The sequence below is a fragment of the Vipera berus genome (assembly GCF_964194415.1).
Source record: "Vipera berus genome assembly, chromosome: 1".
In the NCBI taxonomy this organism is placed as follows: Eukaryota; Metazoa; Chordata; class Lepidosauria; order Squamata; family Viperidae; genus Vipera; species Vipera berus.
The window spans coordinates 254322911-254349222 of record NC_138202.1 but is presented as its reverse complement, the minus strand read 5'-3'; the positions used below and the strand labels follow the sequence as shown (position 1 = coordinate 254349222).

The 26312-nt window shown below is 37.3% G+C and overlaps 1 protein-coding gene and 1 long non-coding RNA gene across 2 annotated transcripts in view; one reads left to right on the top strand and one right to left on the bottom strand.

The window, feature by feature from the left end:
* Positions 1-26312, bottom strand: part of LOC308677120 (coiled-coil domain-containing protein 162-like) — a 48160-nt gene that overhangs the window by 18059 nt on the left and 3789 nt on the right. Inside the window, exons 5-19 of the mRNA XM_081343284.1 lie at positions 25980-26138; positions 23893-23983; positions 22764-22904; positions 20512-20648; positions 19321-19432; positions 14979-15028; positions 13672-13848; positions 13386-13503; positions 11257-11422; positions 9924-10062; positions 6970-7123; positions 5560-5655; positions 5203-5343; positions 4260-4459; positions 2618-2756 (exon numbers count right to left, since the gene is read on the bottom strand). Coding sequence (XP_081199410.1) covers positions 2618-2756; positions 4260-4459; positions 5203-5343; positions 5560-5655; positions 6970-7123; positions 9924-10062; positions 11257-11422; positions 13386-13503; positions 13672-13848; positions 14979-15028; positions 19321-19432; positions 20512-20648; positions 22764-22904; positions 23893-23983; positions 25980-26138 — 2020 coding nt within the window. The remainder of the gene's footprint in view (positions 1-2617; positions 2757-4259; positions 4460-5202; positions 5344-5559; positions 5656-6969; positions 7124-9923; positions 10063-11256; positions 11423-13385; positions 13504-13671; positions 13849-14978; positions 15029-19320; positions 19433-20511; positions 20649-22763; positions 22905-23892; positions 23984-25979; positions 26139-26312) is intronic.
* Positions 473-26312, top strand: LOC308677142. Its single transcript, XR_014028425.1, has 3 exons — positions 473-812; positions 1394-2742; positions 25954-26312. It is a non-coding gene; the product is annotated as an uncharacterized lncRNA (long non-coding RNA).

Sequence of the window (26312 nt, the reverse complement as noted above, 5' to 3'; positions counted from 1 at the left end):
AATTTAAACTGAGAGTTTTTCAAGGACTACTACAATTTTTATCCATGAATATTTGATTAATACTGTAAGTTAAAAAAAACCCATTCAAATAACTAGTCAACTAAAAATAATCAAATGAATCACAGCACCTTTTAAATAGTATGATAATGATTTATAAATATTTATAAATATTTATAAAGCTATAGCTGGCAGGTACTTTCTTCACCTTCACAAAACAAAAGGAGGTGGTTTTAACAGGACGTCAGCAAAAAACCACAAAAGCCTTTCATATACAATATATGAAACTAAGTTTTCAAACAAATAATATATTTGTTCCTGATCCTTTATTTGCTTCTTTCGTGCTGTTATATTTTGAGTCATGGCATCCCTGAGCTTTCTTGGCAAGATTTTTGGAAGCAGTTTGCCATTGCCTTCTTCATATGGCTATGAAATGAGTGCTTTGTTCTGATAAATATAACAGAGTTCCTGAAGTAGCCTGTTATGATTCTTTCCCATCAGCTTTCTGGCCAAAAAATTGTCTCAGGTTTCCAGTCATTAAGATGGCAATTTTCACCTACTTCCCCATTTTACCTACCTGATTAAATAAACTTGTCAACCCAATTTATTTCATAACAGACCTACTAATCTTTAAGAATCCATGAGGTTATTTATTGTTTTTTCTACAACTGATTGACATAGCTGCCTCTGACAAACTTGTTTTTCTGTTTTCTGGCAACAGGAAAAGCACAAAGCAAACTGCCATATGTTTGTGGGGAGATTATGATCAAAGGACTGCCAGGCAATTATCAGGCGAAGCGGGCCAATAGCATACTGTACGTCTGTTTTAGTTTTTATACACTATTCAGGATAAGAAGGCAGAACAGGAATCAAAGGAATACATTTGTTATGAAGTTGCAAGATTTATAAAAAAAAAAGGAAGCTTTGCCCTCTCCAAATACAATATACTAATACATTATTTTTATTATGGAAAATAACATTAAATATATCTGTTGGGAAAGCATTTGGCCTGCATGTCAGAGTGCAACCTGTATGGACAGATGTTCAGTACACACGTACACAATTACAGATGGCTATCATTTAAATGTAGATAATCCCGCCCATTTCTGCTGGAGATAGCTCCAGTGATCCCTTTTAAATCAAATGCAAACTTGGGGAAAGGCATTGAGAGGATGATTAAGAATAGGATCTGTTCTTGACACTTGCCACCAGCAAGATTAGCAAAAATGTTTAAAAACATGTCAGATAGATGTTGGAAATTCAGACACAAGTCAGGTACTTATTACCATGTTTGGTGGACATGGACCAAAGCAAAGAGTTATTGGGGAAAAAATATGTGCCTAGAAAAGATGTTGGGAAAATATGTAGATTTTAAACCTGAACTTTTTTTAATTAGGTATAATGCCAGAAAAGACTGATAAACAAAGCATATATTTGATTCTACATGTAACAACAGTGGCAAGAATTATATTCGCATAGTATTGGAAAAATGAAGAAATGCCATCAGATGAAGAAATAATTAAAAAAATACTAGAATGCAGAGATGGATAGACTGACTGAACTGAAAGAAAAAGAAAAAACGGAATATTATCAAACTTGGGACTTATTTTATCAATGGCTAGAGGAAAGAATAAAGGATTAGGAATTAAATCTGTATTAGTGAATGTAAACTCAGACAACACATTTGTTGAACAAGTACTATTGAATGTATGAAAAAAATCAATACAAATCTTATATATATAAAAAGAATAGGTTCTGTTCCATCTCTGCAGCATATATTCCAATATTAACATATTGGAACCTCCAAAAAGCAAGAGAAACTGAAGCAGAGAAACATTTGTTTCAAGCGTCTTCTATTTCTGTAGAAATAAGTAAAACTGTTCTAGCCAGGTATTTTTCCAGTCTTGATTTCTGTTTACAGTCTTCTGTTAAATCCCTTTTCTTTATTGTTCTGAGCAAATTAAAGTAGGTTTTGTCACCTTTGAATTATATCTTACTCATATGCAAGAGACAGAAATTTCCTTTGCAATATCTTGTGATTTGTAATATTATTTGGAATCCAGTATCTCATATGAGATTCTAGCAGTGATCATGCAATTTCTAGTAACCAATGCTATCTTGTGGCTGTCTGGAATATTGTATTTTCTTCTGTATTTTTGTTATTTGTTGGTGTTTGAGCAGCTCTGTAAGTTTTCTCTACCAACAATTAATGTTTACATTTTAATATGTAAAGTTTTACAAGAAAGAAATTGAATTTTTCTTTCATAAAATTTTATTTTATCTGCCAGTTGTGAAATTGAATTGCCTCCCAAAGAAGGAATGATGCATACCATAAGTTAGTCATGAAATTTACTGGATGATCATAGATGCTGTCTCTGTTTAGCCTGCCTCACAAGATTTAAATTAAATTAAAATGGAAATAGGGAAAGGGAAAGGGAACATAACAGTATAAAACAATAATTGTAACACAATCATTGTTATATTTTCATATGGAAATTCAAATAAAATCTGGCTAGAGATAGACATCTTCTAATTTGTTAGAGAAAATATCCTTGATACTGTATATATATTTAATGAACAAATACCAATCTCTTATTTTGCTCTGCCATATCTATTTTACCTGGTGTGTTATTATATCGATTTTTGAAACTTCTTTAGGGAACAGTGAACATGGTTGGATGGTGCCATATTCTTCAAACTCATCCTCTATACCCCAATGTCTGGCTATGGATCTCATTGCAGCACGTAAGATTTCAGCTCTAAAAAAATGCAAAGATATATCTCCACACATGAGTCCTTTTGTCAAATAACTTTTCAGTGATCTCAAATGATGGCAATATTTATAAATATCTTCTGTTCATATTGATAATGCCACTGATAATGAAAAGAATATTTCCATTTTGCTAGTTCATTCAGTGTCAAGTGACTAAAGCAATGGAACTAAAATTAAATTTTTAATTCCAAAGTTCTTGGTGCTGAGTTGGACTCTTTGCTTACAGAAGTTCCATTTCCCAGTTACGTAACATCATCAATGCAACTGCACTGGACCACCAAGAAACTCTACAGTTCAACCCTGTAGATTAGAGGGTTATAACCATCCATTCCGTTACACTCTGGGTGGCTAACAAAATTCAGAAAACAATAAAAAAAATTACATATAAACAGGGAACCTAAACTAAAGTAACCAGAACAATAAACCATACAAATATGAGAGGGCCCCTAAAGATACATCATTAATGTCAGAGCTGGAGCAGACCAGGTTTTAAATGCTTTCTGGAACCCCAGGAGAATAGGCACCATTTGTATCTAGGATTGATGGGGTCCCGAGGGCAGGGCCAGGCAGTAATAAACCATGCTTCCTTAATCCCAGCCATTTATTATTATTATTTTTATTTTAATCCCATTTATATCCCGCCCTTCTCCGAAGACTCAGGGCGGCTTACAAGCTTAGCAGTAGCCTTCATTCTATGTATATGCCTGCTTATTAGGGCTTTTGCCCCCCCAAGCGGCATTATTACAAAGTCAGCTTATTGCCCCCAACAATCTGGGTCCTCATTTTACCTACCTCGGAAGGATGGAAGGCTGAGTCAACCTTGAGCCTGGTGGGATGCGAACCTGCACTAATTGCAGGCAGCTGGTGTTACTTAAGGAGGCATTAGCCCACTGCTCCACCAAGGCTCCACCAAGGCTCTATTTATGGAAGTGATCTGAAGTATATCAACTCTGGATGGATAGAAACAACTGGAGAGATGCTTTGGAGGGCTTTATAGCTGATGACCAGAACCTTGAATTGCACCCAGAAGTCTACTGGCTTTATTCACAATTCTTAGTAACTTAGCAAAGATACCATAAACATTTATGACTGAATTCAATCAAATTACTTCCTTGTTTACTCACCTCATAAAGTTGTGAAAACAATGGGATGCAATTTATGAATACTTTCCATTACAATCAGGGTCAGTACGTAATATTTCATCATTCCCAAGATGGGGTGAGTAGAATAGATTAAATATATGATTGGGTATATTCTGATTTTTTTAAAATATAGAATTTCAAGAAGGAAAAGTAAATCAATTTTTCTATGTTCTTATTTATAAATAAGGATGCATATTGTTTGTTGTTAAATCTATTTTGTTTTAAAATTAAATTTAACAAGGAAAACAGGAAAATGAAATATTGTTTTATTTTTAATCTGCACTGCTGAGATTTAATATGACTGAATGTTTAAATTAAAAATATTTTTACACTAGGATGTAACTTACTCATACAATTCAGAAAATTGCTTATACAGAGGAACTGTATTGATGTCCTCAACTTTCAGTTTAAGTCTTCCCCATTCTGCCTTTAACATTTCCAGTTGATTCCATCGTATCAGATATGATCTCTGCAAGGCATATGAGGTCATTGTATCAGGTGGTGCTGTTAAAGCTTTTCCTTTTGCTTCAGCCATTGATGCTGAAACCTGCGGAAACAATGATTGGAAAATACAAGATATTTTTTAGAAAGAGATTTTAACAGAGCTGCAAAAGCACATTTTGCCAAATTTAAAAAAATAAGAAAATGATTTAAGTCTACAGCTAACTTATGTCAGTCCACATTAATACTCAGTGTCAAAAGACACCAGCATATACATTGTGTGAATTAACAATTGAAGACTTTTCATCCAGTTATTCTTAAACCAATAAAGGAGAATATTTGTAGCTCAGGGTTGAAATGGGGGGGGGTCCTTGGTGGTCTCTGAGCTTGGTTGCTTTCTTGCAGAAAAGACTTAGCACTGTTGATGCTCCTAATTTAGGTAATGAAATGTCTGCAAGAAAACATCCAAATTCAGAGAGCACCAAGGATCCCTCAGTTATTCTTGTTTCTGAGTAAATTATATAAAAATTGCCTGTTACTGACCATTGATAGTCTCTAGTCTATAAGTGACTGATACTATATTTGACATGGTAGTTCAGGATTTTTTTTAAAAAAAGTCAAGTTTGATGTCAAGTCATTTAAAGATATGCTGCCATTCAGTTATATAATATGATACATAGCAAAAGTTGCCACACATAATTTTTCTGGAACTTGAACAATTTTATCATGTAATTAATGCAAGAAATAAAAGAACTGCAGAGTTAAAGCTTTTTATTTAGTGCTAAATGCAAATGTGGTCAGCCCCAAACAAAACAGAGCAAGATTTATGCACAATTCCACCTGTTTTACATTTCTGAACGGTTTTGGCACTTCTTGGTGGTCAGTCAGAATTTCAGAATTCCAGAGAACATCTTCCATTACAAACTGCATCCCAATCAGTTCTCCGTGAGCTACTTTTTGATCCTCAGTGCTGAGACTACATAGACATAACTAGGAAAGATGAGATGAATTCAGAACTTGATTGGATTTTGACAAATGTAAATCATTGCTTCATCTAAGAAGTGATACTAGGACATGAAATATGCTACCAATGTGTATAATTCAGATATGGCAATATAATTTGTTCTAGGTGCAATAAAGTGTTATCTGCATAGTGTTGACAATCCAAGGAAATCCAAGATGTACTAAGAAATAAAAGCCTCATACCTGCATACCAGCATTTATGGGATTTAGGTTGCTTATGGTGTCAGGAAATAGACCTCCTTTTGCTAGGAATGTCCTCCATGGAAAAAACATTAATGCCTAAAAGAAGGAATGATAATTGCATAGTTCTAATATTAAGTCCTAGGCACATGTATCCTACCCCTAATATCCGTAAGTCCAGCTTAATTGACAGAAGTGTGCATTGATCAGTGAACTGTGTGGGCAAAAAAGGAACAGTAAAGTTCCAGGGGGGACAAAAAATCACTGTAGATGCTTCACACCCTTATTGTCAAACAATCAATCAATCAATCAATCTAAATAAATAAATTAAAGAAAGAAAGAAAGAAAGAAAACTGATATGCACATGGGGAAGAGACTTTACATAAGTCTCATAGGTTGTCAAGAGCGGCTCTTGGGTTACAAACAAAACAAGTTAAAAGACTTATGTATAGAGCCAATGTGTTGGGATGGTTAAGGCTGTAGACTACAGATTGTGAGTTCTAGTCCCACCTTAGGCACAAAGCCATTTGGGTGACATTGGGCCAGTCTTTCTCTCTCATCCCTAAGAAGCAAGCAATGGAAAAACCACTTGTAGGAGAGAATATTTGTACCTCATGGTTCAACCATGGAGTTCTTAGTACTGTCTGAGCTTGGTTGTTTTCTTGCAGCCATTTTATTACCCATCTAGGGAACATGGTTGTGTAACTAGATGTTACCTCATTGACCAAGGAAACATCTGCAAGAAAACAACCAAGCTCAGAGAGCACCAAGAACACCAAAACTACTACTGAAATCTTCCAAGAAAACTGCAGGGACTTGTCCAGGCAGTCACGAGAAGTCAACACTGACTTGAAGGCACACAAACACATACATAGAGAGACAGAAAAGACTTATGTGTGGACTTGAAGTTTTACTACCATCCATATTACAGTGTTGAAGACCACACAATTTTTTTATTACAGGAAAATGCTGAAACATGAGCTCCTCAAAGTACAGAGCTATCCTGGAAAGAAACCTATTGACTGCCATGAAGGCAGTCAAATGTTTTAGCTCAAAAGCTGCTCTCCACAGATTTGTGTAGTCCTCTGCTGAAATTATGATTTCTGTCATTACTGGTAAAACCCAAAATTGCTAATTAAAATATCATTTAGACTATAAAAAAATAGATCAAAAAGATACATTAGTCCCCTGCAATAGAGCATTTGCCTGAACTTTTACATTAAAAGAGCCACACTATTCATATTTGTACCTTCTATATATACCTTTGGTACGGATGAGAAGAAAATCACTTCAGCTGTTTTTAATTGTTAAATGCTGAACAGAATTCTTTGGAGAATAGATGAGATATAAATGCTTCTGAAAGATGTCTTAGAAGTTAAAGCAAATATTTCTTTAAAAAGCTACTTTACTCACTCTCTGCCCATGTGGATCTAATAGCTGTGGAATTTGGAGTTGAGAAGCAAATGCACTTCCAAAAACCACATTACTCATGGGAGGCAATGCGTGGTAAATGTTGTCCGTAAGACTCTGATATGCAGAAACATTTCCAGAAGATAAAAATGCTTCCCTGAAGGGATGTTAGAAAAATAGAACAATACTTACTATTATTGTGTTATCCAGAATTGCTTAAGATGGATGACCATATGAATTTTTAAGATAAATGTTGAAAAGACAAATGCAATTTCCAATTTATTCTGCTTAAGTATTGCACAATGCATTTCATTTGTTATACTGTGACAACATCTGAAAAGTGATCTAGCATTTCCCATTCTTTTATCCCTGGATCCCTATCCGGATGCTGAAGGAGGTCAAAAAGGGTTTTCTCATTAAAAACACACTGCTGCCTATCATTCCCATGGAGAAGGTGTTATGTACCCACTACATTGCAGAAGGAATATTAATTTTGGCTGGTAACATAATTATGCTCTTGGACCTCAATGAAACCAATTTGGAATGTCTTATTTTTCCACCCTTTTACTCCAGTTTACACAATACATTTCCCATGAACACTCCACAACTTACACATTTCACCAGTGAAGAGATGTGCAGACTCACTCTTCATATGTGATCTTAAATGCATTTTATAAATAAAGTAGTGTACAAGGTAAATAAAATAAAAAGGCCACAATAATCAGTGCTGTTTAATTCGTATTATAGTTATAGCTTTCCACAAAATGTAGAAATAAAATATTTTATAGCTTCTAGAAACAAAACAAAAATTCATTTGAATAAATTTTATTTACATCTTTTAAAATTCCTTATTTAATATTATTTAATTCCTTAATCCTGATTTTACTATTCAAAAAGATCTGATCCTAAAATACACACACACACACACACACACATTGTGTGTGTGTGGCTCCAAATTTAAAATTATCCATTCATCTCCCATACAGAAACAGAGATTTCATCTGCCTGTTAAAAATTCTCACTGAATTTAAATCCTCCTCCCCTAAAGACAATTATTGGAGCAGGAGGAGTCTTCCTTTTCAGGTTATGTAAGATGTACTGTATATTTCCTCTGATCATAGTTTTATAATCACTTTAGTATCAGGAATGAAGATTGCTATTTATTTACTTGGTCTTTTTAAAAAGTAATAAAGCAAAGCAGTAGGTGTAAGCATGCCTGTGCTCCTGCTACTCTACAATTTGGAGTCATCTGTGATTTCTCACAATTGTTTTCATTCAAAGCTGCTTTTGGAGACTATCACTTGGAATTGAAAGAATGATCGGTGGAAAACCCAAAGGTGCTTTTTCAAAAGGCAACTGGACTTTCTTTGTTTTTCCTTGAAGCCATTTCACTTCTCATCCAAGAAGCTTCTTCAGCTCTGACTGAATGGTAGATAATGGAAGGATTTATATTTGTTGCAGTCATCCAGTCGTTAGCATTTCAAGGAAAACAAAAGAAGTCCAGTTGCCTTTTGAAAAAGCACCTTTGGGACAACCATGACTTGGGCAACTGAGAATACCCACAGACGAGAGGTGGATAAGATGCATTTCTTTCTGGACATATTTGCATCAGAATTACCTCCTTTCAAATAATTGTTAGAAATGTAAACAGAGACCAGGTACTTATTATCATATCTGGTGGACATGCCCTAAAGCAAAAAGATTTTGGGTTAAAATACATTTATGGTTGGAGAAAATGACTAAAAAACAAATAGACTTTAAGCCAGAATTATTTTTGTTAGGAATAATAGGAGCTAATTACAAGAAAGATTGTAGATATCTAATACTACACATATTAACAGCAGCAAGAATGGTATTTGCCCAGCATTGGAAAAATGAAAACTTACCAACTGCAGAAGTACTAATTAAGAAAATTCTAGAATGTGCAGAAATGGATAGATTGACTTTAAAAATAAAGGAGAAAGAAGACTCAGTGTACTTTAGAACATGGGAAATTTTTTATCAATGGCTAGAAAAATGAGTCAGAGAGAAAGGAATGTGATATGTAATTTTGAATTTATATTAGTAAGAAGGCTATTGAGTGATGAATTAATATATTGTTTATGATAATTAACTATATCTATTATTGTTAGTTAAATACATGTACCCAGACATTATGCTGTTTACTAAATATTGAAAATGTTATTTGGAAAAACCCAAACCCCAACCCTAACCCAAACCCCAACCCTAATCCTGACTCTACCTTACCCCTAACCCCATAAAAACTAATAAAATCTATACAAAAAAAAGGAATTACCTCCTTTCCCACTTGCTTTACAGTCTGCAGAAGAAAAAAAATATGGAGTGCTACTAAGCTCCCCAATCTTCTGCCTTCAGCCTTCTTTCCAATAATGCCTTGCACCCCAAGGAGGCCCCATGAATTTTTAGTAAAGTAAATAAATGGACAAAATTTTGGACATTGCAGTTCAGTATTTATTTGGAAAGGTGCCCACCTGCTAGGAAAAAAGAAGAAAAAGGAGCTGGGCAGTCAAGAGGTCTTGCAGGAAGATTGAGTGAGCCTATAATAGAATCTTACTGCTAGTTATGCCACTTCTTGACAGCCATTTTGTGAGTGGTCAGCTTTCTCTCCCAGCAGTCCTTTTGCAAGTGTGCCCCCAACTTACTCCCATTTTTCCAATCTCCCACCATATTTGCTCCCTAGTAAACAGAGAAGTAATGGACTATACACCATTTTCAGTAGAAGAAAATATCCAGATATAAAGGCTGAATTGCTCCTGTTCTTAAGAGTCACTCAGGAGAAAGTTTCAAACACCTTAAAGAAAACCCCTCAGATGTGCTTCTTTTTCATATCTTCCTTGATTTGCTCTTCCTTCCCCCCCCCCATTGTTTTAGTATGCTAAAATTCAGTCATCGTTTAATTTATTTATCTTTCTGATGCAATGAGCTTTATATTTTACCTCATTGAGTATCTCACTGCTGCTTCAAACTGAAGAAACTTCACTTCTTTGAGCATGGTCAGCATGTGAGACACTTTCTTTGGATCTGAGGAATTTGGAAGGCTGTCTATTTTTTTCTGTATTTCAAGAAGTTCAATTCCTAGAATCCAAAAAAAGAGTATGCGTTGGTTCCTTTGGTCTTTTTTTTTTGTAATATCACATCAAATACTTTTATCCAGTTATTACACTGCAGTTCTCTATGAAAAACAACCAAGTTGTTGCTAGTTTGACTTATTCTAACTGGTGTGCTTTTCTCAGGACCTATTGATTTGGTTCAGGGGGTTCAAAAGTTCTCATCTCCTGAGACTTTCAGACAACTTTACTAATCTACCAGCAAAATTTTGTCAGCTTACCTGAATAGCCATCTAAAATGGGATATATATAGTATATGCTTCCTCCACCCTTTAGATAGATAACCTTTATTGTCATTGTCATTTTTTATTGTAGGCACATTGGCACACATTAAAAATGAATTTTAGTTGCTTGCTTTAGTGCTACTCCTCTGAGAAACATGGCTTTGCATTTGAAATCTTTAGTGGACTAAAACCTCAGTGTTCTGCAACTGTTAGTACATTCAAAAGTGTAGCTCTATTTCTGCATCCTGTGGGGCAAATCATTCTTCTAATAGACAAAATTATTCCTACTTGCCCTATCTCCCATCTCTTCGCTCAGTCTAACATTGTGAAACAGCTGCAGTCACGTCATGGCAAAGTAGATCAACTATATGAGCCAGCAGTGTGCTGCAGCTGCCAAAAAAGCCAACACAGTGCTAGGCTGCATTAACAGAGGGATAGAATCAAGATCAGGTGAAGTATTAATACCACTTTACAATGCCTTGGTAAGGCCACACTTGGAATACTGCATCCAGTTTTCGTCACCACGATGTAAAAAAGACGTTGAGACTCTAGAAAGAGTACAGAGAAGAGCAACAAAGATGACTAGGGGACTGGAGACTAAAACATATAAGGAACGGTTGCTGGAATTGGGTATGTCTAGTTTAATGAAGAGAAGGACTAGGGGTGACATGATAGCAGTGTTCCAATAGCTCAGGGGCTGCCACAAAGAGGAGGGAGTCAAGCTATTCTCCAAAGCGCCGAAAGGCAGGACAAGAAGCAAGGGATGGAAACTAATCAAGGAGAGAAGCAACCTAGAACTAAGGAGAACCTTCCTGACAGTTAGAACAATTAACCAGTGGAACAACCTGCCTCCAGAAGCTGTGAATGCTCCAACACTGGAAGTTTTTAAGAAGAGACTAGACAGCCATACTTTATCCCCAACAACAACGGGTACTAACCGATCTGCTCAGTCCCTCCCCAGTCTGCTGTGAGATGTTCAGAAGGACATCTGTAATCGAAGCAGCCTGGTGCACTTCCCAGCTGAGCAAAACTGAAAATGTATGCAATAATGTCGTGAAAAGGTGCCACGATTTGCAATGAGTGCCGCAGGGCACTACAGCCAACCTGTGAGAAAGGAGGTTAAAGAAAAAAGGCAGTCTTTCAGAAAAAAATCACAGATCGTCAAGCAAACCACAAAATGAAAGTAGCAGCCAGCTCCATCTGGTTTGACCTCTTCTGCACTGATCATCCAGGAGTCCTTCCATTAGGCTGCAGCAGAGCGGGAGTAGGGAGCACAGCTGCTGTAATGGCTCAGCTGGGCGATTTGCCATTTTTGAACTGCCTGGCTGATGTGTTATGAAGGCAAACAATACCCCACTGAATTAAGTCCATTTTGCATCTGATCATTATAACTTTCAGAAGTTACATCTTTTCTTTTTGCTCTATGTCTGTCTTTTGGGATTGCAAGCCTGTCCCGCTTTTATTAAATAAGTCAGCCATTTGGTTGCCTAGTAATCCCAGAACAGGCAGAGAAAGGCTTTAAAGAAACTGACTGAGCAGACCAGAGTGATACCAGTTAAATTGTTCAGAAGCTACTGTGATTGCTACAGTAAATCTTCTCCAAACAGGTTCACTAGTGTCCTCCTGTCTTTCTATATTTAGTGCCAACAAGCAGTATGCTTGAGTTGTCTACTGGTAGATGTCAACCTTACGAGGTAGATCAGATCCACAGCCAGATGAGCTAATTTTATTTTACTGTAAGCTTACGTTACTAGAACCCTGCAGTCTGAAATTACATCTCTCTTCTAGGGAGGTTCTCTTCTGAGCCGCGTGCCCTACCCACATTCCTACTGCGGGCTAAGCTACTTTTATCTGATCATTCCCACAGCTGCCTCTCTTCTCCCTGTATCTCAAGGGCAGATCCAGCTACCACTTCAGTAGTTACCGAACAGTAAGCCCAAGTATTTTTTTCTGGGTGAACTGAAATTTAGTGGATGAACTTTGCATTTTCCTTAAAAACAGCAGCACATCTAATATTTAGGAGTTAACTGAGGTTATTTAAGGTTTCTAATATATTTATCTTTCCATCTTTTCTGTGACTTAGTTCCTACACTGTGCTAAACCACATGCAGGCAACCTATGGTCACAGACACAAATGAGGTCCCCAATATCCCTTTTTATGGCCCCAAAGCCTCTTCTGACTATGATTGCTATCTTATTTCATAAATCATGAGGAGATAAATATGAAAATACAAAAGATGCAATAGATGTAAGATAAGCCCTTAGTCCTATACATTTAAAAAAAAACAAAATAAACCTTCAAAACTTTCTCCCAGACTGCTGCCCTTCCACATCAACAATGTGGTCCCAGTCTTTTTGCAGCCCTCGGTTTCTCTCAAAATATTAGGCATGGTCTTTGGCCTCCAAAAACTAACCACCCCTGCACTAAATCATAATGCAGTACAGATTGGTGAACTTAAAAATGGTAGCATTTTAATGATTAACCCAGTGCATAAGAAATCAGTCAATTGTGTCCTTTTTAACGAATCATAGTTTAAACAATTATGAGCAAATCTCTTAGGAATTGCATTGCATCACGGTTATTTATTATGTATGGTAAGAAGCAGTGCAATTTAGCTTCTGTAGCAATTTGAGTAATACTGCCACAGATTTCTACATAGGAGAAAGGCCTGCTTAACTTGCATTCCTTCTATCGCAGATATCACCCAACAAAGAAGCTGATAAAATCTTTGTACCTGCTGTCCGCCAAAGGATAGGCCAAATTTGCCCCAAATGGAGCACCCATTAGGTTGGACTAAGTCCATAATTCTCAGTCAGGATAGTTTTCTTAGCTTTTACAGTATCTCTGATTGTGTATGAGGGATGAGGATGATGAGAGAAAACCTTGCAAAGTATCAAATATCTTGGGTCCCAACTCCTCAGTCATTTTTAAAATCATGATTCCCAATAAAATATCTTTTCCTGCCCTATTCATATTTGCATTCTCATATTTGCATTCTTATATCAATCTCAGATATAGGCCATTTGGCCAATAAAGGACTTTTTGCAAGATTGTCAAAGCACTGACCTTCTCTGGCAACATTTTGAATGCAGCTAGAGTTTCTGAAGGATGAGGGATGAACCACAGGTTCAAGAAGGATTGTCCATCACTGGACAGCAAGGAACGAGGTCGTGGCTGGAATGACCTGATTGTTGACAGAATAATTGAATTACTTGTAGAAATAAATCTAACACAGCACCCAAGAACCACTAATTGATATTGGTTTAACCCAACTGTTACCTCTCAAGGCTAATTCCATTCTCTCTGGTACACCAATCAAATTGGTTGGGAACTCTGCAAACAAGTTACAAACCTGGGATCACTGTTAACTTTTTCTTTGGATTCTTTTTCATCTTTTTTTTCTTGTGGCAATCCTATGGTAAAGTATTTGTTTTTCACCCTGGGAAAGTCATCCAGCATTGCTTTTATACTGTTATAATAGGCAATGATCTGACTTCGAAGAGAGTACTGAGATATACGATGATTCAACCTAAATGGGATCCAAATCTAATATCAGAAGAATGTTATAGCTAATATTAAAAAACAAAAGAGCCTTGATATTCAAATTACCAACTTCAAAAGGAAGAAGTTTCAAAACATCAGTGCTGCTGTGAGATCATAATGCATAGGATTTTATATTTTCAGCCTTAGCAATAGGTAACGGTGGAAGAATGCAAACATTCACTAATATTTCTTATTATTTCATTGTGACGGTATCAGGTAATTATATGACTTCTACACTGGAAAATAGAATTATTTATTGTATATTTTTAATTCAACATCCCAGCCTGTGACATGCTTCACCCGCATTTTTAAAAGAATTCAATTCACAACACTTATAATATCAGAAGGAGCACAATACAGATCTAAATTACATGCCCACCTCCAAATATTCTGGACTACACTTCCTCAAATCCCTGAATGCTAGTCATGTTGTTTGAGTTATACTGAACTCAATTCAACTCTGAATTTGGTGGAACCTTTCTGTTTGTTTACCTCTGATTCAGGGGCATGATTTTTGGTATCGCTAACAATGACTACATCCTGCTGAGTTTCTTTATAACAAAATCAGCACTGCAACAATTCAGACCTCATACCTTGAATATCAAGTTTCTTCTGCTTTATATATATATATATATTTATTTATTTATTTTATTTTAATTCCATTTATATCCCGCCCTTCTCCGAAGACTCAGGGCGGCTTACAAGCTTAGCAGTAGCTTGTATAAAACACTAAGGTTGATGAACGATTTAGTTATATAAATGCTGTATATAGCCAATTCATATAATAATTTTAATTTTAATTTAATTTTTAATTTTAATAATATTTCTATACCGCCCTTCTCCCGCAGGACTCAGGGCGGTGAATATACATTGAAAGGTTCTATAAAGGATTAATTGGTGTGGGGTTTTTTTTTTTGTTTTCTTTCCTGCTTCAACTAATAACAGAATATTATGTACAAGATGTTTCAATTTGTTTCATTTTAGCATTATATTTACTCTCCGGTTCCTTTAGAGCCTCTGCTGAATAAATGTCAACACTGCATTGTTTCCTACCATAACACAGACTGTGGGGAGAAACAAATATCCTATGTATGACTCTTAAGGAGAGATACTTGCCTGTGGCAATATTCAGCAATGACTTCTCTTTTGACTTTTTCAGCTTCATCCTAGAAGAAATGATGCCACTTGTTTGTTACTTAAATTATACACAGTTATAATAATTATATATGAAATGTTGAAAGCGTATTTTAAAGGAAAACAGGGAATTGCAGTGGAAAGATTCAGGAATTCTCTTAACATTTCTCCCAACCTGATACATCCTGTTCTCAGGAACATTTTTGCATAACAATTCCTCAAACAGCAAAACAAACTTTTGAAAGGTTTTCCTATCTAAAGAAGAGCCACCTGGCTTTTTTATGATAACAATTAAAGAAACTATTTTTATTTTATTTTTTTCAGGTATTCGTAAGACTTTACTCCTCTGTTATTTCTTTCATACATACACACATTATTGTTCTTATTTGTTCTGATTACAAGACTGACTTATTTTTTAATATTTATTTATTGATCCTGTTTACATGGCCACCGATCTCACAAAGCCTAGATATACCTAAATATAACTAAAATATATTTTATATTTTAAAATACGGGTAGTCCTCAACTTACAACCATTTGTTTAGCAACTAAAATTACAATGTAACTGAAAAAAGTGAAATATGAACAGTCCTCACAGTTATAACTGCAGCAACATGCCCCATGGTCATTTGATCAAAACCCAGATGCTGGGTGATCAACATGTATTTACAATGGCTGCAGCCTCCCAGGGTTGTGTGATTGTCATTTGTGACTTTCCCAGCCAGTTTCTGATGAGCAAGGTCAATTGGGGAAGCCAGATTCATTTAACCATGTGATTCTCTTAACAATTACAGTGATTTGCTTAATAACCATGGCAAACATGGTCATAATATCAAAACAATTCATTTAACTCCCTTGCTTAACAATGGAAATTTTGGCCCCACATGTGGCTGTAAGCACTATCTGTAGGGACAAAATATTTCCACAAATTTAAAGCCAAAGTTATGGTTTTTGTTGTTAGCTGCAAAGTTGTGTCCAACCCATCATGACCCCATGGACAACGTTCCTCCAGTCCTTCCTGTCCTCTACCATCTTCTGGAGTCGATTTAAGCTCACGCCTACTGCTTCAGTGACTCCATCCAGCCACCTCATTTTCTGTCGTCCCCTTCTTCTATTGCCCTCAATCTTTCCCAGCATTAGGCTCTTCTCCAGTGAGTCCTTCCTTCTCATTAGGTGGCCAAAGTATTTGAGTTTCAACTTCAGGATCTGGCCTTCTAAAGAGCAGTCAGGGTTGATCTCCTCTAGGACTGACCGGTTTGATCGTCTTGCAGTCCAAGGGACTCGTAGGAGTCTTCTCCAGCACCATAGTTCAAAGGCCTCAATTCTTTGGCGCTCAGCCTTTCTTATGGTCCAACTTTCACAGCCATCTATTGCAACTGGGAAGACCATAGCCTTGACTATACGCACTTTTGTTGGCAGGGTGATGTCTCTGATTTTTAGTGTGCTGTCTAGATTTGCCATGGCTTTCCTCCCCAGGAGCAAGCATCTTTTAATTTCTTGGCTGCAGTCCCCATCTGTGGTGATCTTGGAGCCCAGGAAAACAAAATCTGTCACTACCTCCATTTCTTCCCCATCTATTTGCCAGGAATTGAGAGGGCCGGATGCCATGATCTTGGTTTTCTTAATGTTAAATTTCAACCCAACTTTTGCATTCTTCTTCTTCACTCGCAACAAGAGGCTCTTTAGTTCTTCTTCACTTTCTGCCATTAGAGTAGTATCATCTGCATAACTTAAGTTGTTGCTATTTCTCCTGGCAATCTTAATTCCAACTTTCGATTTATCTAGCCCTGCCTTTCTCATGATGTGCTGTGCATATAAGTTAAATAGGCAGGGCGACAGTAGACAGCCTTGCCGGACTCCTTTCCCAATTCTGAACCAATCAGTGGTTCCGTGTCCAGTTCTCACTGTTGCTTCTTGGCCCACATATAGGTTTCTCGAGACAAATGAGATGGCCTGGTACTCCCATCTCTTTAAGAACTTGCCACAGTTTGTTGTGATCCACACAATCAAAGGCTTTAGCATAGTCAATGAAGCAGAAGTAGATGTTTTTCTGGAACTCCCTAGCTTTCTCCATGATCCAGTGTATGTTGACAATTTGATCTCTAGTTGCTCTGCCTCTTCAAAATCCTCCCTGTACTTCTGGTAGTTCTCGATCCACATACTGGTATAGTCTAGCTTATAGGATTTTAAGCATAACTTTACTAGCATATGAAATAAGTGCAATGGTCCAATAGTTTGAACATTCTTTGGCACTGCCTTTCTTTGGAATTGGAATGTAAACTGATCTTTTCCAATCCTGTGGCCACTGTTGAGTTTTCCAAATTTGCTGGCGAATTGAGTGTAGCACTTTTACTGCATCGTCTTTTAAGATTTTGAATAGCTCAGCTGGAATACTGTCACCTCCACTAACTTTGTTGTTGTTCAGCTTTCCTAAGGCCCACTTCACTTTCACATTCTAGGATGTCTGGCTCGAGGTCAGTGACCACTTCATCGTGGTTATCAGGGACGTTAAGCTCGTTCTTGTGTAGTTCTTCTGTGTAATTTTGCCAGCTCTTCTTAATCTGTTCTGCCTCTGTTAGGTCCCTGCCATTTTGGTCCTTTATTATGCCCATTTTTGCATGAAATGTTCCCTTCACCTCCCCAATTTTCTTGAAGAAAAAATTCTATTCTATTCTATTCTATTCTGTTCTGTTCTGTTCTGTTCTGTTCTGTTCTGTTCTGTTCTGTTCTATTCTATTCTATTCTATTCTATTCTATTCTATTCTATTCTTTGCACTGTTCATTTAAGAAGGCATTCTTATCTCTTCCAGCTATTCTCTGGAATTCTGCATTCAATTGGGCGTATCTTTCTTTTTTTCCCTTGCCTTTCGCTTCCCTCCTTTCCTCAGCTATTTGCAAAGCTTCCTCAGACAACCATTTTGCTTTCTTGCATTTCTTTTTCTTTGGGATGGTTTTAGTTGCTACTTCTTGTATAATGTTGTGAACCTCTGTCCATAGTTCTTCAGGCACTCTATCAGATCTAATTCCTTAAATCTATTTGTCACCTCTACTGTACATTCATCAGGGATATATGATTTAGTTCATACCTGAGTGGCCTAGTGTTTTTCCCTACTTTCTTCAGTTTAAGCCTAAATTTTTCAATGAGAAGCTCATGGTCTGAGCCACAGTCAGTTCCTAGTCTTGTTTTTACTGATTGTATAGAGCTTCTCCATCTTTGGCTGCAGAGCACATAGTCAATCTGATTTCTGTGTTGACCGTCTGGTGATGTCCATGTGTAGAGCCGTCTCTTGGGTTGTTGGAAAAGAGTATTTGCTATGACCATCATATTCTCTTGACAAAATTCTATCAGCCTGTGCCCTGCTTCATTTTGTACTCCAAGGCCAAACTTTCCTGTTATTCTGGTTATCTTTTGGCTTCCTGCTTTGGCATTCCAATCCCCCATGATGATAAGGACATCAATTTTTGGTGTTAGTTCTATAAGGTGCTGTAGGGCTTCATAGAACCGGTCAATTTCATCCTCTTCAGCACTGGTGTTTGGGGCATAGACTTGGACTACTGTGATATTGAATGGTTTGCCTTGGATTTGAACTGAGATCTTTCTGTCATTTTGGGGATTGTAACCCAGTATTGCTTTTCCTACTCTTTTATTGACTATGGAGGCTACTCCATTTCTTCTGAGGGATTTTTGCTCACAGTAGTATACCTGATGGTCATCTGAATTAAATTCACCCATTCCTGTCCATTTTAGTTCGCTGATTCCTAAGATGTCGATGTTCAGTCTTGTCATCTCTTGTTTGACCACACCCAGCTTGCCTGGATTCATGGATCTTACATTCCAGGTTCCTATGGAGAAAAAATCTTTACAGCATTGGACTTTCCTTTCACCACCAGACACATCCACAGCTGAGCGTCCTTTCGGCTTTGGCCCAATCACTTCATTCTTTCTGGCACTACTAGCACTAGCCCTCTGCTCTTCCCCAGTAGCATATTGGATGCCTTCCGACCTGAGGGGCTCATCTTCCAGCATCATATCATTTTGCCTTTTGGTACTGTCCATAGGGTTTTCATGGCAAAGATACTGGAGTGGGTTGCCATTTCCTTCTCCAGTGGATCACGTTTTGTCAGAACTCTCTGCTATGACCTGTCCGTCTTGGATGGCCCTGCATGGCATAGCTCATAGCTTCATTGAATTACACAAGCCTCTTCGCCATGACAAGGCAGTAATCCATGAAGGGGAAAGTTATGATAGTAAAGTTAATGAATAGTCCTTTAAAAGTTATAATCAAACGTTGGTTAATTCCTAAATAATTTCAGATACACTTACTGGATTTTGTATTCTACTCCCCAAGATTTGTTTCTTCTGAATGAATGTATTCAGCATCAGGTCACGTGGACCCTGTTTCTCCAGCTGAATTGAAACAAAAGCTTCGGTAGGTCTGGAGAATGAAAGAAAATAATATTACTAAGAAATACCCCTGTAATGATAACTGTATTCACCAGTATCATTTTATTCTTTGACCGTGCCCAGGCATTAAACTTTCTTGACATATAATGCTGTTGTTTTTCTGTTTATTTCTTGCTTTTATGAAGAATCCAAAACCATGCATTATATTAACAGGATGAATTAGTGTTATACACACACACACACACACACACACACACACACAAATATGTCAAACACTTGGAAAGTTTCCCATTTTCTGTGATATCAGGCTTGCTATTTATTTATTTATTTGATTTGTTTATTTCCCACCTTTATTATTTTTACAAAATAACTCAATAAGGTGACGAACATATGTTGTTTTCTGAAACCCCTACGATCTGTAATGCTGGCCTAGCAGCAGTCCTGCATTTGGGAATCTTTCCCAACTATGGCAGCCTGTTGCTCAACCAGGAACTCGAAATTCTCCACTGGAAGCACAGACTGGCCTTTAAGGCACAAAGCAGTCATACACTGAGGTATTTGAAGCAGCACTTGCTGACTTAAAATGCCAGTGGTACGGAGTAAGTTACAAATCAAAATTAGTGGCAAAGATTTACTATATTCTGGAAAACCTTCCTTCCCATCTGGAAGATTTCCCCCCCCCCAAAAAAAAAATAAAAAGAAAAAAAGGAATAAAATAGGAGATAAGCTACTTGGAAGAAGTCTTTGGGAGCAATCGACTTTTGGGTGTTAGGCTATTTTCTCCATCTGGTATCTAAGCCCAGAAAGCATTCAGATACTAGAACGGCTTATAATTGCTCTACCTAACCCTAGCTTAAGTACCCAGATGCTCTGATTTTTTTGATTATCATTTATATTTAAAGTCTCTCTCTCTCTCCATCAAGAAGAGATTTTCCCTTCACTTTATTCTACTACCATCCTGTGAAATAGGTTACACTGATAGAAAATTATGATTCCAAAATCATCCAATGGATTTCTGTGGCTGGTTGGAGTGGACCTGTTCTCTCCAGTCCTCATTCAGCACATTTGCCCCAACACCAAGGTGTGTGTGTGTGTGTTTGTTTAAGCTACCTCTTTGAACTGCAACCTCCAGTTGCAAATCTCCTAAAGGAATGAGACATCAAGGCATCCTCTGCTTCACTCCCAACTGTAGAACTTCTTCCATTGGGTGAGTTGCTGCTTTGAGCTTTCATACTTAGGTGTACTTCCTGAAATAAAAGAGCAGCGGGGTCTGTTACTCAGGGAAGCCATGCTGATACCACCAGGCAAGTTGTTGCTGTTGCTGCTCAGCCACCACTGACCAGTTCTGGAGGGCATTATGGGAAATTTAAATGGCATAGTCTCAGTGGCTCAGATTGTTGCATTGAATATTTTTTATAAAGGGGAGAGAAAGGTCAATATAAACAGAGGCCCTCGTAAATGTCCTGGAACTCAGCACATGCTCTCAAATGCTTGATGCCATCATATGGGCCTTGTTGAAGGACATTTTGGCTTTGTAGCTTCAAATTCTTGTAGTTTGGCTTCTTCTATTACTTCCGGGGGGGGGGGGGAAACAATAGAGAAAAATAAAAAAGGACAAGGAAGCATTAAATAGCCAGAAGGCAATATAGGTATGGAGCTGAGTAACATTACTGAATGAAGGAAGTACACATATTAAATACACTTTATTTTTACTCAGCTGTCTAGGAAGAAAACTAATGAGACTTTTTTAGTACATGTATATTTTTTAATCCTCTCCTGATTCTGAAAAAACAGGTATAATTTGAAACAACAATTGGTTAAAACAGGGCTTTTTTGTCATAGAACGCACAGGATGGTGTTCTGGCACCTTTTTTTGGATGGAAGAACCAGTTCCTTCTAAGCTGCCAGTGCAAGTACAGGTATGGCTGCAGAGTGATTTTGCCGACCCCCAGCAAAATCTTTGCTTTGTGGGAACTCAAGGACAAGCTGATAACATTTTGGCGGACTGAGGAGCTGAGGAGAAAGTCCGCATTTTTAGGTTAATTGGAGAATGTGATTTATGGCAGCTTATTGGGGGTGGGAATTGGACTTTGTTATTTTGTATCTGGGGGGAGGGAATTAAATTTTTGGATTCAACTATGTAGTGCTGATACTTTGTTTTCCGAATAAAATGCTCTTTAAGGAAAAGTTTTGCCTTGAAGTTCTTTCGATGGGTTTCATCTATTGGAACCATGACACCAGATTGCTGTGGCAATATGCTGACATTTGTAAACTGCTCAGAAAGTGCTGTAAAACATTATGGAGTAGTATACATAAATCTTAAGACCTAGGTCCTATTGCATGACTGAAGGAAATGTCTAGTTTCAGAAACAAGATTTCCTGAAATCCCAGAAGGTTAACAACAAGGTGTGTAATCACATAAAGCAGGTGCAAAATAATGAGCTCTGCTGACGTTTTCTTTGCAAAGAAATTAAATCTACTGTCAAGAACTCCATAACTGAAATAGGGCCTTTCTCAATCAGCATACTATTCAGATATGTGACCTTCGAATACCAGAGGTTTCAGCAATAGCCATGCTGGATGGAGAATCTGTTGTGTTGTGAGTTCTTTGTAGGCAGTAAGTGAGACGAGAGGTTGCAAACAGGAACATTGCTTTATTGAGGCAAACAGGAAGAGAACTGAAACAGAGGCTTCTGTGCAGCTACTTATATGTTTGGCCACTAGGCAGCGGCCAATAGGGAACCCATTCCCGCCCCAAATCATCCAATGATCTTCCTGGAGACAGCAAGTCTGGCTAGTCAGTGACTGTTACACAGACACACCAATTGAGCAACCTTAAGCAGCATTCAAACAGACACGTGAAACATTTCAAGTAAAATCCCAATACATTGCAGAATCCTTGGAGTTCACATTGGCCCCAGATGAAAAAGCCTAGCACAGAAAGGTACCCATAATTTTATTTGTCTTTGACAATAGTCTCCTATCTGAAACAGAGACGGCCAGGAGGGCAGCTACAGTATGTCTCTAACACTTTCCCGGCAGAATATAGCTATAAGGTCAAACAGCATGGAAGGCAGATAGCAAAGAAAGACTCACTCATTCCTTATAACTTTTTTGGTCCTGATTTTTTTATATATATAATTTTTTTTAATTTTTTTTTAATTTTAATCCCATTTATATCCCGCCCTTCTCCGAAGACTCAGGGCGGCTTACAATTTAAGCACAAACCAATGTGCTTAGCAGTATATGTGTGTGTGTGTGTGTGTGTGTGTGTGTGTGTGTGTGTGTGTGTGTGTGTGTTTTAAAAAGCAGTGGTGGAATTTGGTCTTTGAAAGGGAGAAAGAGGAGGAAAAGTCGCCAACCTTTAGGTCTCCAGTTAGTGTGGGCTGCACTGAAGGACAAAATGCAGCCTGTTGAACAGCTACAAGGAGCATGTTTTTATGTGTGACTTGGCAGGCAAGAGCAATCTGCAAGTTTTCCATTCCATAATGCTTCAGCAATAGCTAAAGGGTGAAGATAAAAAGATTAGTGGCAATTATAATGTAATGTTGCACATTTATTTCCTTTATATCTGACAACGAGACTATAAACTTCCTTCAGTTGTATTTGTATTTAGAAGCAGAACTGATTTTGCACTGAATTTGGAAGCAACAGTATCTAATTCAGAAGATCTCATAGTCAGCCTTCACTCCAGATAGCTATACAGTATGTGCCGATACCATTCTTAAGATGCGTATTTTGTCATATATTTTCCCCAGATTACACACATGCAAACACATATTGTACATAGAGTGACTTCCCAGTCTATCATGTACAGTATAGCCCTATCATTTCCTGATAGTCTTTTGTTCAATTATCACCATGTCTGACGCTGCATAGCATTTTCAACATTAACCAAAATTAACAACATGCTGCCATCTTCTGTGACAATAGTTTAGCACAAAACAAAACTAATCAAACGCCATAGACAGATAATAAAGTTGATCAGAGGATGTCCAGTGAACATACAGAAGCAATAGTCATTTCAGCAATGATATGTGATTGATTGAGATCAGTAATTGATTTTTCCACTCCAAACCTCTGCTATATCTGGCTCCATTCTCATAACTTATTTAACACTGATTTTTTTCTTGGAACACAAATATCTTTTTTCTGTTTTGGACAGAGTATGTTAGGATTGGGAATCATACCCAGTTCTTCATCTTCACAAAGCTCTTTTTTTCCAGAGACTTCAGAGTGATCAAATTGTTGCATAACGTGACTTTTGGTATTGTTTTGAATTCAATTTCTTGCTTCAAGATTGGTTCAAAGTCTAGATGCTAAGATTGCAGTTACAAAATATTTATTTATGGAATCTGTTATGACTCTGGGCAGAAGTACATTCATAAACACTGCTGGTTTAGTACAAAATGAAACAAATAGGAAAGGGGCAGAAAAGTAAAATAAATTAATATAATAGTACTAAGACTGGAATAAAAATATTTCAGTTACCTGCAGAATGCTCTCCCTCGTGCAAAAGCTAAATTTTCCAATTTGATTGTCTATATCCTGGATCTCTAACATTAAGCTGGAAGGAATGTATCTGCAAAAGAAAACAATGTTTAACTTTTTCTGAAATGAACAGGCCAACCCATCTACGTTTAGAAATTACATGAAAGATTATCCTTGTCCTCATCACAAGTGATTTCAGCTTTCCTTGTTTATGAAGAACATATATTTGGACAGTATTTCTGAAGAATGTTTAAAATTAATCAGATATGCAAATATTCCCAGCCCAATATTTCATGTGTAGTTTTCAAAAGAACAAATCTGGACTGTTTCTTCCATTTTGGGATGTGAATATCTATTTATATCAATATAAAATTATTTATTTGTCAAATGTATATTTCACTTTTCTAGTCCAGCTAAATTTTTAAATGTTAATGCCATTTAATATGATGTAATTAAGTAATTAGTAACCATTTAATGTAAGGAAAAGATGATGATGGAAGACTGGGTACCCTCTGATCTGCTCCAAACAGCCCGCTAACTCAGGGGTCCCCAACCTATAGAGGGCTGCAGCCTAGTGGCCAGTAGTAGCCCATGGCCTATTGGCCAATGGGTTGCATGAGTGGCTGTTCAGTGTATTTGTGTGCTTGCACACAGCCCCACTCGCGTGAGCAGCATCACAGCCCCACTCATGCAAACATCACAGGCGTTCACTGCCCCACTTGTGCAAGCAACAGGTGTTTGTGCACACATGCATGCATTCATGCATTCACCCACCCACCCACCCACAAAACCATCCTTTCTTTTCCCCCTCCCCCTGGCTCCGGGCCACCAACCCCAAAAGGTTGGGGAAATCTGCTCTAACTCATGAAGCTGTAAAAAAAATTAGGCTATACAGCCTATTGATAATAAATAAATCAGAGAAGCCCACTCTAAGATGCTGGCAGAAAATTTTTCAAGTGAAATTTTCTCTCCCCTTGCTCTTACATGGAATCCCATCAAATTCTCATAGAATCTTAGGGTTTTGCAGAACATAGTTCAAAAGTCTTGCTCTAATTGTCCCAAACAACCTGTAGATCAGCCAAAGGCTGTAAGGGTTTGTTCATTCATTCATTCATTCATTCATTCATTCATTCATTCATTCATTCATTCACTCATTCATTCATTCATTCATTCATCTATTCATTCATTTTATATAGCCACCCATCTCAAGTATATGATTCCGGGCAGTTCACAATTAAAAGCAATATAAAAATACCAATATGATACAGCAGGTTGTTAGAGCTCCTCAACTTGCAACCATTCATTTAGTGATGATAGGGAAAGTTACAACGGCACTGAAAAAAGTGATTTATGACCAGTGTTCATATTTGTGACCGTTGCAGCATCCCCATAGTCATGTGATCAATATTTAGGTGCTTGGCAACTGGCATGTATTTATACCGGTAATAGTTGCACTGTCCCAGGGTCATGGCTTTACAATATGTAATCTTCCCAGCTGGCTTGCAACAAGCAAAGTCAATGGGGGAAGCCAGATTCGCTTAATGACTGAATGATTTGCTAAAAAAACTGCAGTGATTCACTTAACAACTGTGACAGAAAAGATTGTAAAATGGGGCAAAACTCACTTGAAAACTGCTTAGCAACGGAACTTTTGGGCTCCATTTTAATAGTAAGACGAGGACTATGTGTATAGTTAGACGCACAGAAGGAAAGTATGATTGGATTCTATTCAAGAGAAATGTGTGTGGGAAGAAGTAGCTGTCCTATGAGGATTAGAAAGGATTAAAGATGGAGGGGGAAGAGTAAGATGGCAATTATTCTACAGAAAGAATGGCAGAAGTAAAATTTCTGGTTGTTGGTTTTTTTTCACTTTTCTAATCCTTAACTTTTTCCTTTTTCTTATTTTCCTTTTCTTTTTCATACTTTTATTGTATCGTAGTATTCTAACAAAACATTTTTAAAAAGCAGTAGCTGTTCTATATCAAACTACTAAGTTTATCTTCAGAATGGAAGCAAATATTATCAAGTTTGTTGGTGATTTATTCATGTTTATATCTGCAGAAAATGTTTATAAGCCTCTGACTTGCCTGTCCACATTAACGTCATGATCTTCTAGAAGTGAAGCAATGAATATCGGGGAGAGCTGGTCAGCCTTCTCCTTGTGAGTTGCACATTCAAAGTACACTGGCCTTAGGTACAAATGGAACCCATTAAAGCCCATTTCTTCTGCAAATTCTTTGTACAGTCTAAACAGAAAAAGAATGTACATATTTGAAATAACTGCTTATACTGGTCACAATAAAACACATTTATTGCCTGTCATATATTGAGTTTCTCACACAGCAAAAATAAATACAGTTGTATAATATTCCAAACCATAATTTCACTTTCTCCAGTGCTCAGATTATTTTGCGGGCATC